Source organism: Mugil cephalus, chromosome 14 (genome assembly GCF_022458985.1).
Source record: "Mugil cephalus isolate CIBA_MC_2020 chromosome 14, CIBA_Mcephalus_1.1, whole genome shotgun sequence".
Lineage (NCBI taxonomy): Eukaryota > Metazoa > Chordata > Actinopteri > Mugiliformes > Mugilidae > Mugil > Mugil cephalus.
In genome coordinates, this window is record NC_061783.1 from 10,898,664 (window position 1) to 10,916,347 (window position 17,684).

At 42.7% G+C, this 17,684-nt stretch overlaps 2 protein-coding genes across 2 annotated transcripts in view; one reads left to right on the forward strand and one right to left on the reverse strand.

The window, feature by feature from the left end:
- Positions 1-2,505: 2,505 nt before the first annotated feature.
- Positions 2,506-4,617, forward strand: abitram (actin binding transcription modulator). The gene is made up of 6 exons (XM_047605147.1): positions 2,506-2,752; positions 2,910-2,961; positions 3,313-3,442; positions 3,551-3,627; positions 3,733-3,802; positions 4,147-4,617. Exons 1-6 carry the CDS (start codon positions 2,671-2,673, stop codon positions 4,282-4,284), a joined length of 549 nt encoding a protein of 182 aa, XP_047461103.1. The 5' UTR covers positions 2,506-2,670; the 3' UTR covers positions 4,285-4,617.
- The window catches only part of ctnnal1 (catenin (cadherin-associated protein), alpha-like 1), a 51,411-nt gene continuing 38,332 nt past the window's right edge, over positions 4,606-17,684 (reverse strand). Inside the window, exons 7-19 of the mRNA XM_047605146.1 lie at positions 16,035-16,235; positions 14,822-14,908; positions 14,558-14,716; positions 13,800-13,892; positions 12,693-12,843; positions 10,302-10,339; positions 10,161-10,211; positions 9,693-9,847; positions 9,294-9,342; positions 8,710-8,766; positions 7,014-7,133; positions 6,330-6,413; positions 4,606-6,126 (exon numbers count right to left, since the gene is read on the reverse strand). Coding sequence (XP_047461102.1) covers positions 5,956-6,126; positions 6,330-6,413; positions 7,014-7,133; positions 8,710-8,766; positions 9,294-9,342; positions 9,693-9,847; positions 10,161-10,211; positions 10,302-10,339; positions 12,693-12,843; positions 13,800-13,892; positions 14,558-14,716; positions 14,822-14,908; positions 16,035-16,235 — 1,416 coding nt within the window. The 3' untranslated portion in view covers positions 4,606-5,955. The remainder of the gene's footprint in view (positions 6,127-6,329; positions 6,414-7,013; positions 7,134-8,709; positions 8,767-9,293; positions 9,343-9,692; positions 9,848-10,160; positions 10,212-10,301; positions 10,340-12,692; positions 12,844-13,799; positions 13,893-14,557; positions 14,717-14,821; positions 14,909-16,034; positions 16,236-17,684) is intronic.

The following is a 17,684-nucleotide window of genomic DNA, read 5'->3' on the forward strand; positions in this document are numbered from 1 at the left end:
GTTTGCTTTGGTAAGTAAATCCACCAACCCGCCAATGTCTCCATACACACACACGCGCACACATCAATTCCCTGAGCTCCACTCTTCCCTTATCAGGCTCTTGTCTGGCATAGAAACCCTCCACAGGAAGAAGTTGGACAACTTCCATGTGGAAGGAAAGACTGCTGGAGCCTAACAGACACACAGCAGACCAGAGAAGAATGGCTGCGCGCTATAGCAGCAGTGGCTGACGTGGAGCTCCGTGTGCATCCCATACACACACGTGCGCGTCTGTGCAGCTGCAGGCACTCGAGATGCCTGCGTGACAGCCAGCTCATGAACCACAAAGCCGAGAACTAAAGAGCGTGAGGGGGAGCGACGTCTGATTACAGCAATAAGTAGTGAAGGGACGGGAATGTACACAGACTGACAGATACATATAGGCAATGAACGGATGGGTAAACAGATGTACACACTTCATGTAAACACTCCAGCATCCAGACAGATCCCCTCATGGGAATGGGAAATGGTGAACCCTTTACCTCTGATGTAACAATTTAAGATGAAGTCGTCTGTACAGACTGTACCTGATCCATGATGTAATGTGGCAACTTCATTTTTTTTTCTTTTTTTTGCATCTGGCATCTACTCTTTCACCTTATAATAGCTGTTGATTTTGCAAATACAGTTTTCTGTCTGGGCTAATATCATAAGAAAGCTGTTAAATCATAATACGTATGGCCACGGCTGCATTTTCACTGTGACGTTAAATTGCAGACTCCCGTTGTGTCCACTGTGGTTTTGTGTTTCATCTCCAAATTAATTGCAGACTACAGCCTGCCACAGACGGAGGAGTAATGGAAAAACTCATTAGAATGGGTCCTGACAGCAAAACTTTCCAAGTCCTGGTAATGGTGAGAAGATACATGGAAAACTCATTGTGCAACATCAGCTGAGTTTCCCTTGCCCTTGCCCTCTCTTTCTGTCAAATATGTGCCCAAGATGAAGTCAACATTACTTAATGTGACTCATGCCGTTGCCAGTACCCCAGAAATATTCCCTCAGCCACAGCGTGCGCAGTGTACGGAATGTGATTGGTCTGGGTCCGAGAAGGGCTATTTGTCAGATCCAGGGGGGGTGAGGGGGGGCATTCCTTCATTCTTGTGTCCGATCTTTCTCAGACCTCTTCATTACATAATCCACTGGGATGCAGGCTCTACACACTTATGGCTTCGTCTGCCATCTGTGAGAATCACTAGAGCTCAGTGAAATGTGACACGTGGTTCAAAGTGTGGAAGTTAAACTCTGTCCACTGTGTGGAAGCCCAAAACTGACTCTGGGAGACAACAATCAGTGGTGGAAATAAGGACTCAGTTCTTATATTTAACTGAAAGCAGAAAATATTTAAAGTTATACCAGAATAAAAACATTAAAGCATTCATTACAAACCCAAAACATGTTCTTTTTATTACTGAGTTTATGTGTGTGTATATATATAATTATTATTAGAGCTGATTGTACAAAAGTGACATACTGTCAGATACATTAATAGATTAGTTAACATATATCATTAAAAATGTATCCAAAAATCATAGTATGGAACCATAGTGATGTTAAATATAGTGAAGTCAGTGTTAAAGAAAATCGAAATACTAGTTAAAGTACAAGTCTTAAAATTGCACAGACTACAATTCTTATGTAAATTTATTCAGTTTCTTTACATTGCAGAAACTATGATACACTCATTAAACGGAATTACATAAAACAAATAGATTTTAATGACATGTGAAAGCCTTTAATAATGCACCTTCTTTGCAGATGGCTGCTTGAATGAAAAGTATTTTGAATATGTAAACTGACTTGAATTCACAAAAGAGTAGGGCACTCTACTAGTAAGCAAAATGCTGACATCTAGTGGTAAAAGTGAAAAATAGTTCTATGTTTTCCAGATGTGAAAAGAAAACTTTGCAACAGCATGAGCCTGGTGGAATTATTTTCCTGTGGCAGTCAGGTTAAAAAAAGGGTTGTGTCTTCGTGTGTGTGTGTGTGTGTGTGTGTGTGTGTGTAATTTAAAAACTAACTAATGTTTTTGACGCACGCCTCCTCCACAGGACAAGTAAATGATTCAGGAACTGCTTGTTGCCTGACTACTGCCTAACTAATTTGCAAATCCGAATCAGAACGTCACATATCAAATGCCATACAACAAGTAAATAATCTACTGGAGCCCTAGGACAGTTTATAGTTTATATCCACGATCAGGGAAATTAACTGAAGTGTAAAATGTTTAAATGTGCTCTTACCTGTCCAGCAAATACTGGCCCACATGAACCTGAATTGTGAGGAAGTTAATCTGTGAGAGTGGTAAACGTTGTTCCTCTATCTTCTAATCCATAGCCGACGGACGGATACAGGGTTTGTCCAATGTGATTTTGAGATTCATTAATGTTGATGCTGAATATTTATTTAAATGTACATTTTCTCATCGCCAGGGAGACAAAAAGAACACCCGGAACTTATTTTCTTTTTACACCTTCGGATGATTTCGAAGGACGGACCACTCGGTGTCACGCCGTAATCTGGCCGTGGAGAAAACTATTACCCAGTCTGTGCCCATGCTAGTGCATTGCTTCAAAAGTGTGTCTTTAATTTAGCCTTTCTTTGCTAGTAACTACGCTGTGACTACATTTGATGGACTGTGTGGAGCAGAGGGACACGGACGCAAAGGCGCCTTCAGTCATCGACCGGTATTTCACGCGGTGGTACAGAGCCGGTAAATAAAGTCTAATTCAAATGTCTCTCAGTAGCTAAGTTCAGTAAGCTAACGTTAGCTTATCTTCAGGGACAGCGGGAGCATTCAAATGTCTATTTTAGGCAACGTGAATCCATTAAAGGTGTTACTTATATGTTGTCGACTTTGTTTTATTTAGATATGAAGGGAAAACCATGTGAGGACCATTGCATCCTGCAACATTCAAACAGGTAACAGTTATATTATTATTATTATTAAATGGTATCGGATATATTTAAAATGACACATTGAAATAAAACACAAGTAGTATAGCCTGTATCCTGAAATGAATTGGGAACTCTTTTTCATAAGTTGATTTATCATAAGGCAATTAAATGCCCACTACTGCAAACTGAGGTTTCTGTTTTTGTTGTCACCTTATTTTGTCCAACTCTGACTGTGATTCATTCAGGTTTTTACATTACCTAAAATTTTGTGTCACACTATCAATTTCTAACCTGGTATGAGTGAGGGAGACAGAAACTTCAGGTCGACTTACATTTAACCCACGTGTTGTTGATTTTGAAGTTTCTCCTTTTCAGAATATGTGTCATCACTTTAGCGGAGACCCACCCAATCCTTCAGGACGGACGCACAATCAAAAGCATCAATTACCAGATCAGTAACGGCTGCAGTCGACTCACTAACAAAGTGTCTGGGAAGTCAAAGCGGGTAATTTAATCTCAGAATGATGTTGGTCCGTCTGTATGTAATTGTTTTTGTGTTGTTGTTGTTCTCCCATTCTCAAGATGCAGCTTCCCTGTTTTGTTTCTTCAACAGGGGGGACAGTTCCTTACAGATTTTGCACCTTTGTGTAGGATAATGTGTTCAGATGAGACCGAGTACACAATCTACAGGTGAGTGAACAGCTTTTCTGTTTTTCAGATATGTTCTGCATGTGTTTGTGTGTCATCACCACTCCAGCATTTTTATTTATTTATTTATTTCTTGGTTTGTTTTAGCTGCATCCGAGGACGTCTTCTAGAGGTCAATGAAGCTATTTTAGAAACTCCAAATCTCTTGCTGGAAAAGGTAAAATATACATATTTCTAAAACACAATGTGATCACTGACATGCACACATGTAGATACTGTGAATATGTTTGTCCATCTGTGAAATTCAATCATGTGAACTACTAATGGTTTATACTTGTGTCCTATTTATGTAAAATATCAGCAATTTGCACAGATTTCTGCCGCGGCTGTAAATTAGTATTCTTGTAAACATCAGTATTGTACCTACATGGCTGCTTTTTGTATTAGTATCAATATACTGCAACATATGCCTGTAATCATACATTAGATTTAGGTCAATTTAATCTTAATAATCTTAGGAAAATGTTTTAATTGGACTTGTGTTTTTTAAATTCTGAACAGCCATCCACGGAAGGATACATCGCTGTCATCCTGCCAAAGTTTGAGGAGAGCAAGAGCATAACGGAAAATCTTCTCAACAGAGAGGAGTTTGAGAACGTCGTCACCAAGCGTAGCAGCGTCCAGTCACAGCCGTCCTGACGGGACTCCACACTTGTGCCTCATTCAAACCTCTTTCCATCACGGCCTCACGAGGCTTGTTGAAGACTGAAAACTTTTTTTTTTTTGGGAAGTGATATTTATATTGAGTCTCACCTGAAAGACTTTTGCATGTAATGCAAGCATCGTGCCTCCAGCTTATTATTTGTTGTGTTTCATGGTAAACATTTGTGATGAAGGGTCCAGGAAGTTTTGGTTTGCATGCATGGGAAGCGTGAAAAAAGTACTTTCATTTTATTTTCGATTATACCAAATGATCTTCAGTTGAACCTATTTTTGTAGAAAATAAACAAGAAACAGCGATTTAAGAAAAAATATCGTTTATTTTTTTGTGTCACTTTTATTACTCTTTCAATTGTCAAAAGAATAGATGGTCCAAAACTAGATCTATTATTTCTTCACATCTGTAGTGCCACTACAATACCCAGCATTCTCAGCTGCTCTCACACCGTACAAAGATTCTCTAAAGCTTAATGTACGCTATACATTTCAGTCATTATTACGCCCTCTCCTTGTACCAAAGTCATTACCTTGGGATACATACACACACACATATATATATATATGTATACGCTTCAAGTACCATATTATATATTCTATTTAATACATACTGGCCTACTTGGCAGCTTCACAATGATAGTCTTCATCACAAGTACACTTCAAGGCTCCATTCGACACAGGTGCAGTTCAGAATTATCTTAAATTTCTTTGAGAGAGAAAAATATCAGCGTATACACAGAACACGATCTGATAATACACAGGACACTTAAAAGTGAGGTCCTGACTTCTTAAAAGGATCTTAGCAACGAGCTTTATTAACTGAAATCAGGCTGGAATAAAATGTCTCCAGGGATGAACACCGGAGCGTTTTATATTATTATATTTCGCTAAGACAATCATATTTGGCATCAAACAGTGATTTTGTTTGTTTTTTCCCACTTGTTCTATGGCAAACAGACATTAATAATATGGTGTGGTGAACTTGTGGACACACTACTCTACATAAAGTGAGATGCTGATTACAATGCCAGTGATCAAGGGTGGCGTACACCATTATGGCTACCATTACAGAAAAACATTACAAGCCTGGGATCACAGTAGACTCAAACACAGGGGGTTTGGTGACGTTGGCATCATGCACGGTGGGTTTTCATTTCACTTGAGCAACACACTCACAGTACACCACAAAACAAAAAGGCTGGTTTCACAGAGGCACGTAGTGAAGACAGATGTATGGCTGATCACCAAGTGGAGAGATCTCCCAATTTCTGATCCGTTCGTCAATTTAGCCAGAGTAGTGATAAAAGTGATTGCAAAATCAGCTTTGTGTGCCAGGCCTCACTTTCTTCGGAGACTCGCTGATTGTCTCCATCTTGTGGACTGGGGTGGAACTGGTGCTTCAGCTAAATTGGAGTCAATCCAGCACAGAGAGCCTGGATCCGCTTCTTCCTCGTCAAACCTTCATCATCCAGACAGCGAACTCATTCTAACCCAAGGCAACCATCTTCACCCCACAGCTCTGGTCCAATCTGTGGAGGGTCCATGTGGATGAGGGGGAGTATTTCCTGGATTACACATTCTCCAGAGTTGAGATTGGCTATGTGCTGCTCCAACGAGAGTAATGGTGGGAAAAGGAGGAGACTGCCCCCTGGATTATTTGCTCTCCAGGAGGTTGAGACCGGCCATGTGCTGCTCCAAGGATTTGACACCAAAGCCGTTGCTGTTTTTGCTATTGAGAGCCCCCTCCTCTTTAACAGGTGTGGATACATCTTGCCTTTCCTTCCAGTCTTGTGGGGAGCCAAGGCTATTCCTTTCCGACTTATACTGCAAAAGGACAATACAGAGAAAAAGTTAATGGGGCCTTCCAAATGGATCGTTCCAGCAATTAAAACACAAGGCTCAAGGCTTCACTGTTTTTGTCAATTACTCTCATCAGCGAGAAGCTGAGTATGAATAATCCTTCTAATCTCTAAACATTTTCTGTATTTGGGTAGATTTCCATGACTGTTCAGATTAAGATACCCCACCTTTCTGTTGAGTTTGTTGCAGAACGGGAGGAGGGAGAGGACCACGGTCAAGATGCTTCTTGTCGTCTGAATGGACGAGTCCACCTGAAAACAAAGATATAAAATTATACACCGCATATAAAGCATGTGAAGAGACAAGCATACTAATCACACCTGCACTAAACTGCTCGGAGTCTAAAATTTATCACCTTGCCCGACCGGATAAACACTGCACCTTTCAGCAATCAATGATGAAGTGAACGTTAGGATGAAGAGCCAGAGATGGGAGCTAATCCATATGAAAGAGGCGCTCATTAATCAGCGGAGGACGCGCCATTCTTCACGCCGTCCTTTTGATTCCAACCTTCGCCTTTATTACAAGGTGACCTAAGGCAGCTCATCTCTGGCCAAGATGCTCATTAATTCCTCATAGGCGTTCATTAATCTAGCAGCCTCTGTTAGATGTTGGTGCTCACTCACATCTCAGTCAAAGATGACGCCAGTAATGAACGCGGCTCCATTGTGCGTCCATTGATTCACGGACACTGAACCGCTGCGGATGTAGTTGGATTCAAAGACAATGACCTCCAGTGTGTCTGTTCTGTGCACTTACTGTGATATTAGTAATTTAATGGCTACCGAACTGAATGCACTAAATAAACAGTGTAGACACAAACAAATGAGAGGCAAGTGCAGTGTGGGTACCTTCTGGAAGGTGGCAGTCTTGCCCTGTACAGGAGTCTTAGCCCCCATCTGCAGCTGTTGGCAAAACGCCACCAGTTTCTCCATTTCTGTCATCACCACTGACTTTTCCTCATCAACCAGCTGGAACCAAGAGAAAGACAGAGAAGGGTGAGGAGAGGGACGTCTTTGAGAACGGCAGACATGGTTTATGGCGGTATTTTCTTTCTCAGGGAGGCCTGGGTTAATGCGCGCAGACATTGATAGATTCACAGGGCTCTCGGACAAACACAAATCAAGCATCACCACAAGGAAAAATGAGGATGAAAACAAAAATAGGGCTGCTTGATGTAATCCATCAGACACAGCCATGATCTGATGCTTAAGTCTGTTATCTGGCCGAGCTAATCCCTTCGGTTACACGCCACCGATGCCCAAAAAACAAGCCCTTTTATTTCAGCATGATTCACAACTGACACAAGTACATAAAACCTCTTGAACCTCCGGCTCATTTGCATAAACAGCTGTTCTATTTTTTCAATGAATGCAGCGACGCAGGTGTGCCAAAGAACTATGGGAGAGGAGATTGAGACAGAGGGTCTTCATTAGTACCAGTTTGCTTGATGTAATTAAGCGGAAAGCAAGAGGCAAGTAGAAAAGCTGGGCCTCCTGTTCATGAGTTAGTCTTGGGCAGTCAAACTCACACATGCACACACGCATCCCTTCAACACGTGCACAAACACACGCACACACGCACTCACAGGCACGGGCGATGACAAATGGCAGTCGTTAGAGGCTGTCAAAAAGTGCCATTTAATTAAACTTGGGGGACCTGGGGAAGAAGTTGGTGGAGGACAAGAGGAAGGAAGGTGCCAAGGCTTCGTTTGTTTGTCGGATCTCGAGAGCGAGGGGAGGAAAGAGGATGGTGAGAGCGTGCGACAGCCTTAATTTCCTGCTCGCGCCGTGCGATTCGCAAGGTGGACCTGACACGGCGGCACGCCAGGATGGGTGACGTGGGTGTGTGTCGGTGTGTGAGACGCGACGTGGGCACGGACACAGGTGCCAGTGTGTGTTTGTGTCTAAATGCCAGAGTGAGTTCAGATAAAATGAAACTTTTCTTCTCTCTTTGGATTAGTTTTTGTCTTCTGCAAAGACTCCGAACATGCTGTGTATATCATGGGTCTTCAACAGGGGGTCAGCGACGCCTGGGGGAATCGCAAAATTTTTTTTTTTAAATATTCCCCCACAAATTTAAATTTCTTCAAGTATACATGAACATGAACATCACTCATCCAGCAATACAGGAGCTGTCTCAATTCACACAGAGCACCACGCCAGCTGAAACCTGTCAATTTAACCCTCCTGTACACAGTAGGCCCCGCCCCTATTGCTGCTCAGCCAACCACAAGGTCGCATATTACACGCCGACTCTGTCAGATTCCTCGCAAATTGGCCAAGAGCCTATTCAATGGGAAACTTAGACATGTAACACCCACCTGGACCAGACCAGGCACCCCAAGGTGGTCATAATGTAACACCTGAATGGTGTATATCTTTCTTCCACATCAAACTATATTCATTGCATTGCAACTTATAAAAACGGCCTTTCTTTTTTTATATACAATTTGATTTATTTTTTTCAAATCTTTTATTTCATTATGTAAATGCACTTTGCTTCAATATTCAGCCTTAAACTCTGTGCGTGTGATTTACTGCATACCTGAGTGGAAAAGGTGCGGAGAGATGAGCACAGCTGCAGCCCCTCTTCAGAAAGAACCTTAGAAGGAAGTCAGGAAAAAAGAAAAAGGAGAAAAAAAAACAACTTCAGCAAATACAAGCGAAGTCATTAATCTCAACTTTCACAAGGAAAAGGGGAAGAAGAAAAAAAAAGCATTGGCAGAGATTATTATTATTATGCATTTAGTTTTTCCAGGCTCCTCTTATCAGGATGCCTTCCTGTCTCTTTCTTATCTCCTCAGCTCTCCTCAAACTGAATAAATCCTGGCTGACATTTTGGACTCCGATTCTACTGTACTTTATTGGCAATGGTCCCAATTCAATAGGAGGTAGCTACCATATATATGTGTTTATCTCACATTGATAAGTCCTAGTCACATCCTATCATATCTGCAAAAAAAGGGTAGCGAATAAATGGAAGCTGGCATCCACCAACCTATTGATCTGCCAGCCTCACCACGTCTTTGGCTTGATGAAACAACAGATGCATTCATTTGCAACTTCAATAACACGGGACGGGAAAACAGAACGAGGGGTGTGGAGCCTGAGAGATTAGGGAGCTCATACCTCGGCTTGATGAAAAAGATCTAGTGTTGTTTTCAACAGTCCCTCCCCTCTGGAGAATCGATGTGGAAAACACAGAAATAATAAAGAGAAATATGGATTAGAGACATGGAAGAGGGCGAAAACACGTAAATAGCAATCAACACAAAACAGGAGCTTAGATTAATCGCACTGATTTTATTGTCAGGAAAGTATCACAGTCACGTCTGCTTTGTCACTGCTTCAGCTTACGCCTAAATATTGATAACTGGGGGCTTGAGAATCTCATTAACACTAAGCCTCTAAAGAGATTCATGTGGATGCTTAAGAGGCTTTCCTGTTTGAGTTTTGTAATGAACGGAGCAGCTCAGCAAGCTGAAGATATAAAATCAGGGGCTGTGTGTTTCTTGTGCGGTAGGCTACCTGGTGAACAGGTACATGTTGTAGGCCATACTGGCGAGGCTCTGGCTCTGGCGGACGATGTCGTGTTCCTGCTCCTCCCACTTTTCCACCTCCGCGTCCACGTCCGACGACAGGAGGCGAAGCTCCAGGCCCAGCTTGGCCATGCTCGTCTGCTCCTGCAAAACAAAGCAGTTCTATGTGAGAGGGACGGGAATATAATGGACGTCATTGTGGAAATGTTAATTAGCAAACAGGCTCCTTGTCATCGGAAAGCCTGTGATCAGCACAATCCTGCTTCCTGCGGCGGCGCGGCACGTGAGAAACACTTTGCCAGCAAAAAACGCGACATATTACCATACAAACGACATCAACTCTTCAAGAGAGTGACGCAAAGTTTCCTGCTGATGAATACCCCGCTGCCAGAAGGAGGCACGAGATGACGTGATGTATTGCGCTAAAAGCCAGACGAGTATACGGCGTACGCTATACCTCTGCATCCAGCTTGACAGCCTTGGCGGTCTTCAAGTTAGCCGAGTGTTTCTGAGGGGAAAAGAGCGAGGCATTAGTCAGACGATTACAAACCATCGTTATCACTGAAGCAGCTATGAGGATGGATGGCGCGATACTCACCCCAGGTCTAGGAAGTGACAAATAAGGTCTTTTGTCTCCTAGGGAGAGAGAGTTATTGTGATTATCTGAGTGCGGGAGTCACAGGAAGAACAAAAATATATAAATCATTCACATTTTTATGCTAACTAAATGTTTTTTTTTGGGAAAAAAATGTCATTTCCCTTTGAATGACTGTGCAGACATTCACAGTTTTTCAAACAATTAGGGAGGCAATTATGGTTTGTGCAGTAATTATGGCAGGGAAATTGTTTTGCTTTTATCGCTGCCCACCTTTGACACGTTTTTATCTCGCATCAAAAACACGAACAGCACGGTTCAGTACAATCGACTACGGGGACGATAAATTTTACAGTCGCGTTTAGAAGAGATTAAGGAAAACAATAGAAAAGGAAACAATGAGAATTGCCACCAAGTGAAGTTGTAATTCATATTCTTTTTATGTATGTAGTGAAGCCAGTGCCACAGTGAAGCTGACCTTTGACTCTTTGTATTCAATATGTCATCATAGTTTGATGAATTTTGTCCTAACTGGCACAGGACAGCTTGATTTACGGACAAGATGTTTCACTGCGTCTAATAATGATCTTTCACCTTCAGATTCTGATCACGTCATCCTTGAATCCAAGTGGACATTCTTGCCAAATCGTTCCCGAGATACAGCCTTCATGAGCTGCTCTGATTCAGCCGAGGGGTTTCTACAGCTCTAAATGACTCTAAATGACTTTGTTTAGGTTTAATTAGGAACCTCAGTGGGTGGTGCCTGATTGGACCTCACATTATGATACTACCTGGATAGTGTCTTTATTTTCACTATAAGCAGTTATCTAATGACCCATCAATTTCTGATGGAGAGATGTTAACCCTTTATAGGGTACTCAGTGAAATACTTCAAGCTTAGAGTATTATTGTGGGGCATACGAAGGCTTTTTCGCTTTTGCAACATCTTTCAAAATCTTTGACATGTGGAAAATCGAGGTCAGTGAAAATATCACATATGGTTCACGGTCATTAAGTGGTCAACAAGTATTTAAAAACGATTAGACGATTAGAACTTAAGGGCTGATTCAATCATAACCCTAACCCCACCCTAGTCAACATACACATTATCACATTAGACAACATTAGCTTACTTCTTTATGGTACCCAATAAAGCAGTTATGCTAAGTGTTTGTGCAGAGGTGGACCTTGAAGACCACATCTGACCATGATTTGATCTTTGCCAAAAAACCACATTCTTCTAAACCGCACTGAGAGATACGGGGACACAATTTAAAATGTGTCCTGAAGTTACCAAATATGATTCCTTGCCCCATAAAGGGTTAAGACAGTGTTGTATGTCTAGTGAAGAGTATTCCACTTGAACTTAGACAGCGTCCTTTACTCCTCTTTCAGTCTGTCTTCTGGCGAATGATTTGTGTACGAAGAACCCACTTGTATGTGAGGTGAAACCTCTTCAAGGGAACTCAAACAAATCTAACTGCCTTTGACTGAAAGTCTTCACAGACCTTGACCTTTCCCTGACGACTACATTTTAAATCTAAATTTTAAATCTGTTCATTGCTCAGTCCAATTGAACGTTTGTATCAATTCCATCACAGCGTGCCTAAGGTATCACAAGAGTGGAGGAGACATACAGAGGTTAGTCAGTCTGGACTACCTGACAGAGTCTCCAGCCAAAAGCTGTCACAGGCGTGGACACATGATGAAAGATCTCTCCACAGTGTCCCTTTAACATTGTAACACAGCTTTTTGGCTTTATGGGAATACAATAGTGTGATGGATGTGATCCTTTCACCCACTGAGTTGCACTTCAAAATATTTACTGCGTTTTATGACGAAGTCAGATTCTTAAGGGCAACCGCATCTTGGAGGTATGCCAGACCTGAAAGCACTGGGTTGACAGAGCTTAAGTCCTACTCTCCCTGAGCCTCAGCCTACGTCACGGAAGATACACACAGTTGAGTGTCTTTCTATGACTAATACTCTTCAGGTTTGTGGCGCAATAATGAATAGAGAGAGACAAAACCGAGGAGGAATGAATACATGGGTGCACAAAGGCACTGATGTTAATCATTTTGCAAAATTCTTCCCACGGTCTGTGATGATTTATTTTTCAAAGATGTTTGTGCTTCTTTCGGCTTTCATTAATGCTACTGGAACGTTCAGGGACAAAACGATTCATCAAGTTTTTATCCGAGAGTTTGGTTCTTTCAGGCGTCGACACCATGGACGGCCCTTTTATCTGGATTCATTCTTTGTAAAAAAAAGAAAAGTTTCTCACCTATGTCCTTCTGCTGCAACACCAACCTACCTGCCTACCCACCCACCCACTCTACTTACCTACCACCCTAACTACCTACCTATCTACCTATCGGATAAGCCCAAACACACCTCGCCTGCCTTCAAAGACGTCGTTGATCTCTCTCAGAAGCAGAGCCATGTCACAGAGCTGCGACTCCCAGGCCTCGCAGAACACCTCCAGGTTCTCCTTAGCAATCTTACTGGACGGGTGGAGGGCCAGCGTCTGGGCTGCTGAGATGATCTGAGCAACAGGGGGAAGGATTGTGACAAGACAAATCAATAATTAAATCAATCTATGAGAAATTATGCGAGTGAAAGACAAAGACGATAAATGTTGTGCAATATTCAGTTTATTCTGACACTGCACGACACTGTTCATGAACTTAACTCAAAGTGATATAATAAAGGGATGAAGTATAGCGGGGCGTGTCTCAGATGCTAAAGCAATCACCACATCTTAAACACAAGGTGTGCAACCACTTCTAAGGCATTTAAGTCTGGTCTCTAGACTCTAGCGGTGTGTGATTTTAGAAAACTGAATTTGACAAATATTCAAGCATGCGTACCAGTGCACACACACATACACACAGACACACCTGGTGTCTATCCCCCATAGTGTAGTATTTAATAGCCAATTACCCTCTGGGCCACCCCAGCATTACTTTGGGCTGACACGCAGAGAGATATCACCACCATCACCCCGTAGTGCACCGTTATTGATTGGTTGACCATTGAACTCGGGAGCGGAGTCATTACTGCCGAGTCACGCGGGGCCTGACATTAAGCATTGCAGGACGGGAACATTCTACATAGCTGGATAATTACAGGCATGGACAGTTTCCAAGAGCAAACATAATTAGATCTGGGATGGGGGACTAGGTGGACACCACGTCCTCAGTCATTTTGAATAGATGGCAGGTGTAGGAGGCAGACAGAGGCGATAGGAAGTGAACTGTCCATCTTCCTCTTCCCTTCCACACTAAATCTAAAGTAGAGTATTACTCATTTTACTCCACCGCGAGATCACTTTGACTTTATTGTCGATAATTTTGAATGTAAGGAAATGGGTCTCACGTTTAATTAAAGGTACCCTGTATGTCTTACCAGATGTCTCTTGTCTCCCTCACGCTCATATTTGCACATAAAGTCAGTCAGCCGCGACATTAATATGAGCTTAAAAGCCGTAGTTTATGTTACCTGTGGACCAATGACGTGGAAGGTCTCCTCTGCGTGTACACAGGTGATCTCCAACGGCTCCGAGCCCGACACGTGGCACAACAGTCGACACGTCTGCAGAGAAAGACGGGTGGAAAAATTACCTGAGGTCCTAATAAAGCTGGTGGTCAATCGCTTTGAGCACCACTGGCAAAACACAATCTTCTGGACGAACGATAACAAAAGGTTAAAGATACCAAAAAGAATATGTGTTATACAATATCTCTTTCCAATCTACACTGATCAGGCATAACATTATGACCACCCTTATACTGTGTAGGTCTCCCTCTAAAACAATTATGATTCATCAGTAAATGGACATGGGCCTTCTGAGGTGTTAGTGGGGGCCTTTGGGTCCCATGGGTTGAGGGGTGGGTCTGTGTGCCTGTGTCAGGCTGCATCCTGCTGCTGATTCTGTGTCATTGCTATAGGGTGGGGATGTCTGGCCTGGTCTAGGTGGCGGCACTTGTCTAAATAACACTGAATTGTCAAGATGGTCAACGTTATTCACTTCTCCTGTCAGTGGTTTTTAATGTTGTGGTTGATCGGTGTGTATTACAGTTGCTGCCTGTTGGCGTCACCAGGGTTTTTGTGAGCAGACTTTATTTGCTGGCGCCGACCTCACCACCGACCATTAACCGAGACTCGGCTTTGAACACACTTTTATTTCTAAGAAATACGCCAGTTAAAGTCGACCATCTCCCAGCTTTTCATCTCCCAGCGCTCCTGCCCCCACCCACCTCCACCAGCTGCTCCTTCTGCTCAGTGAGCGTGCGCGAATACTCCGCCACTGCCTCCAGGTTTCCCTCGGCACCTGCGGCTTTCAGAGCCCGCAGAGGCAGCTGCTCCCCGTGAACTTTCAGCAAGTCGGAGGCGCGGCCCACCGCCGCCTTGTGGAGCTGGAGGAGGACGAGAGGGGGAGGATAAAGATGAAGTGATATGAAGGAGCGAGAGGCGTGTCGGCTTTTCTGGAGCCGAGTGCTTTGAGAGAGGCTGCTGCTCACCTCACGTCTGAGGTCACCGATGCTCTGGCACGTCTTCAGGATGGCCACCTCCATGTCCTCGGGGACCTCTTTGGCGTGGATAGACTGCTGCTCGGATGAGAGGAGAAGGAGGAGAATAAAACATGAGACATAACGTGGTGTGACGGGCCCACACACAGACCCACACGGTCATCTGGAACAGTTTGACAATGATCTTAGAAAAAAAAAACAAAAAAAAGTAGAATGGAAATTTAACTCTTTACAATTTATAATTACGACTTTGATCCATTATGTTCTGAACATGCAGAGACAGTAAGGAACGTAGTCATTTTGTGCAATCAAGTAAAATGACTTAAACCAATTTTATCACTTAAATTTTACACAACCGTATTTCTACCTTTTTAAGCTTAAGCTGAAACAAACAAGCGTTAGGCTAAATTTGCAGCAATCAAGAGAAAACACTGAACTGGGCAGAACATTTGCAAATGCAGCAGCTTTCAGAATACTATTCAAGTCTCTGCATAACCTTCAGTTGCGAGGGCTGGATGAGGGAGTAATGCACAATTACGCGGCTAAGACCTCTCAGTCTACTCTGAAAAGTTTACAATGAGAAACTGCAACATAATGACTCGCGTTTCATAAGTCCATCAGCATCGAAGGCCAGGGAGGCTCTGCTCAATGAGTCGGGAACACTACGTGATGTGTGAAAAGAAAGAGTGAGGAGGCAAGGTGAATGGGGAAGGGGGCCGGGTGAGGACGAGCCTGAATGCGCGTGGGTCTGTCTGTGCAGCGCGGCGCAAGTCCTGGATGCAGTGTGCGTGCCACACATTTTGCCCTCATGATAAATCCATCAGCCTAATAAATGTCAGGTAAAAAGAGAAGAACGAGCTTTTACAATTTGTCAGGTCCCTGTGACAGTCGCTCTAAAACATTGCAGTGTTTGATTCACGGTTGTGCGCGGCTGACAGACAGAGCATTTTAAGTCGCTTCTGGAAATGATTGCACAGTTAATCATTTGTCAAAATCCCTGTCTGTCTATTAACTAATCGGAAATATTACATGACTGCTCATCAACTTTTACGCTTTTCTTGATTACATTTGCTATTTTATTGCACTGTTTATTGCACACGTCCTCATAAAGTAGCATATGTTGTTTATATATATATATATATATATATAATATCCTGTAGGTATATGTGCACCTGCGCAAGCCTGCCCGCTCGCGTCAACTCACCGCCTCAACCCAGGCGTGCACCAGCTGCTGAGTGTCCTGGCGCGCCAGCTGGCACAGACTTAGGATGGCCTGGCGCTGCTCGTGGCTGGTGTAGGCCGAGTCGGTGAAGTCCTCCGTCCGCTCGACCAGGGCCTCCAGCTGGCTGGAGACGCTCTGCGGCGACAAGGAGTACAGGTTGTCCCGAAGGCACTCCACACTGGACTGCAGGAGGGAAAAAAAAATCATTTGTGGCAAAAGAAAAATAACCACGATTTCTCGCATTTAATTATTAAATTAAACAAAGCATTGAGGGATATGTTTAGTCTTTGACTCAACTTAGCCATCGATAAATTCTTCAAACAGCAGTACACCAACATAAAAGCTAATGCATCTTTTTTTTTTCCACAGAGCTGCTCTTAAGATACACTGCCTGGCCAAAAAAATAAGTAGCTACCAAAATAAAAGGTCACACACAATAATATTGATATACTGACAAACAGTCGGCTTCCACCACCCCATCGTGGGACCTTCAGTAACAGCCTCGTACCATCATTATGTGCTACATTCAGTTTTCGTATACTGCTGTTTTTGTAACGCCGCCACAGATGGACAGTGCACGCGGGAGTACAAAAAGCATTAAAAAGTTCAGTTTTCACAGATGGTGAGCACATACCAAATTTCCAAATCAGCATATTGCCTTGTTCATACATCATACAGTGCAGGAAAAAAAAAAAAAAAAAAAAAGTCGCCACCTGGATTTAACTTTACGCTCCCTAGCAAATTGAAGCCTTTTTTTCCAGTTAGCCTCACTGATTAGTTTTCTTAAGGCTGCACAGCTGTTCACTCTCAATCCCTTGAGTTCCCTTCACATCGTACGTGTGGAAATGCTCTTGCTTTCGCTATTAAACGTAGCCCTGAGTTCTGATGTTGTTTTTCTTCGTTTTGATTTCACCAAATATTTACGCGATCGCCAATCACGGTCAATCACAGCCACACAACCACATTTCTTCTTCCAAGAAGATGGTTCCCCACCATCCTTCCAGTTTTTAATAATGCACTGGGCAGTTCTTAACCCAAATTTAATATTTCTGCTTCAATGCCCTTAGATGTTTTCTCTGCTTGATGGATGCCAACGATTTGACCCTTCTCAAACAGATGTCTTTTCCAGATTGGTTGTTTAAGAAATGAGAAGCTACTTATCGCATCAGTTGGGGTTAAATAATTTGTTGCCAGCTGAAAGATAATCACCCATGTAGTAATTACAGTAATTATCCAATAGGAGGCTTGTACCTGCTTGCTTAGATAAATCAGGTGTAAGAAGTGATCTCTGCTTAGTTTACATAAGCTTTAACTAAACCTTAAAAGCTACCGAGCCTTTTCCAAAGCAATAACCACCTCCAGCTCTTTCATTTAAAAAAAAAAAAAAAACTTTATTATTTAGAAGGGAGGAGATTAGTAAGAGTGATGTAGGTTTTAATGGCAATTAACACATTACAAAATGAGTAGGTCTGCTCCTCGGTGCCAATAGCCTGAGTCACATTTGAAACTGAAATAAAATATGCTAAAACGTTAATTCTGCAACCACGAATCAACACTTTATTTTTATTGAACCGCAGCATGATCTGAACATATTATATTTAGAATCTGAGTAGAAGGTGTCGCTGCAGAAAA

Coding starts and splice junctions, on each gene's coding strand:
- abitram (XM_047605147.1), top strand. CDS start 2,671: ATGGACTGTGTGGAGCAGAGGGACACGGACGCAAAGGCGCCTTCAGTC. Junction 2,753..2,909: donor CACGCGGTGGTACAGAGCCG/GTAAATAAAGTC, acceptor TGTTTTATTTAG/ATATGAAGGGAAAACCATGT. Junction 3,803..4,146: donor CAAATCTCTTGCTGGAAAAG/GTAAAATATACA, acceptor AATTCTGAACAG/CCATCCACGGAAGGATACAT.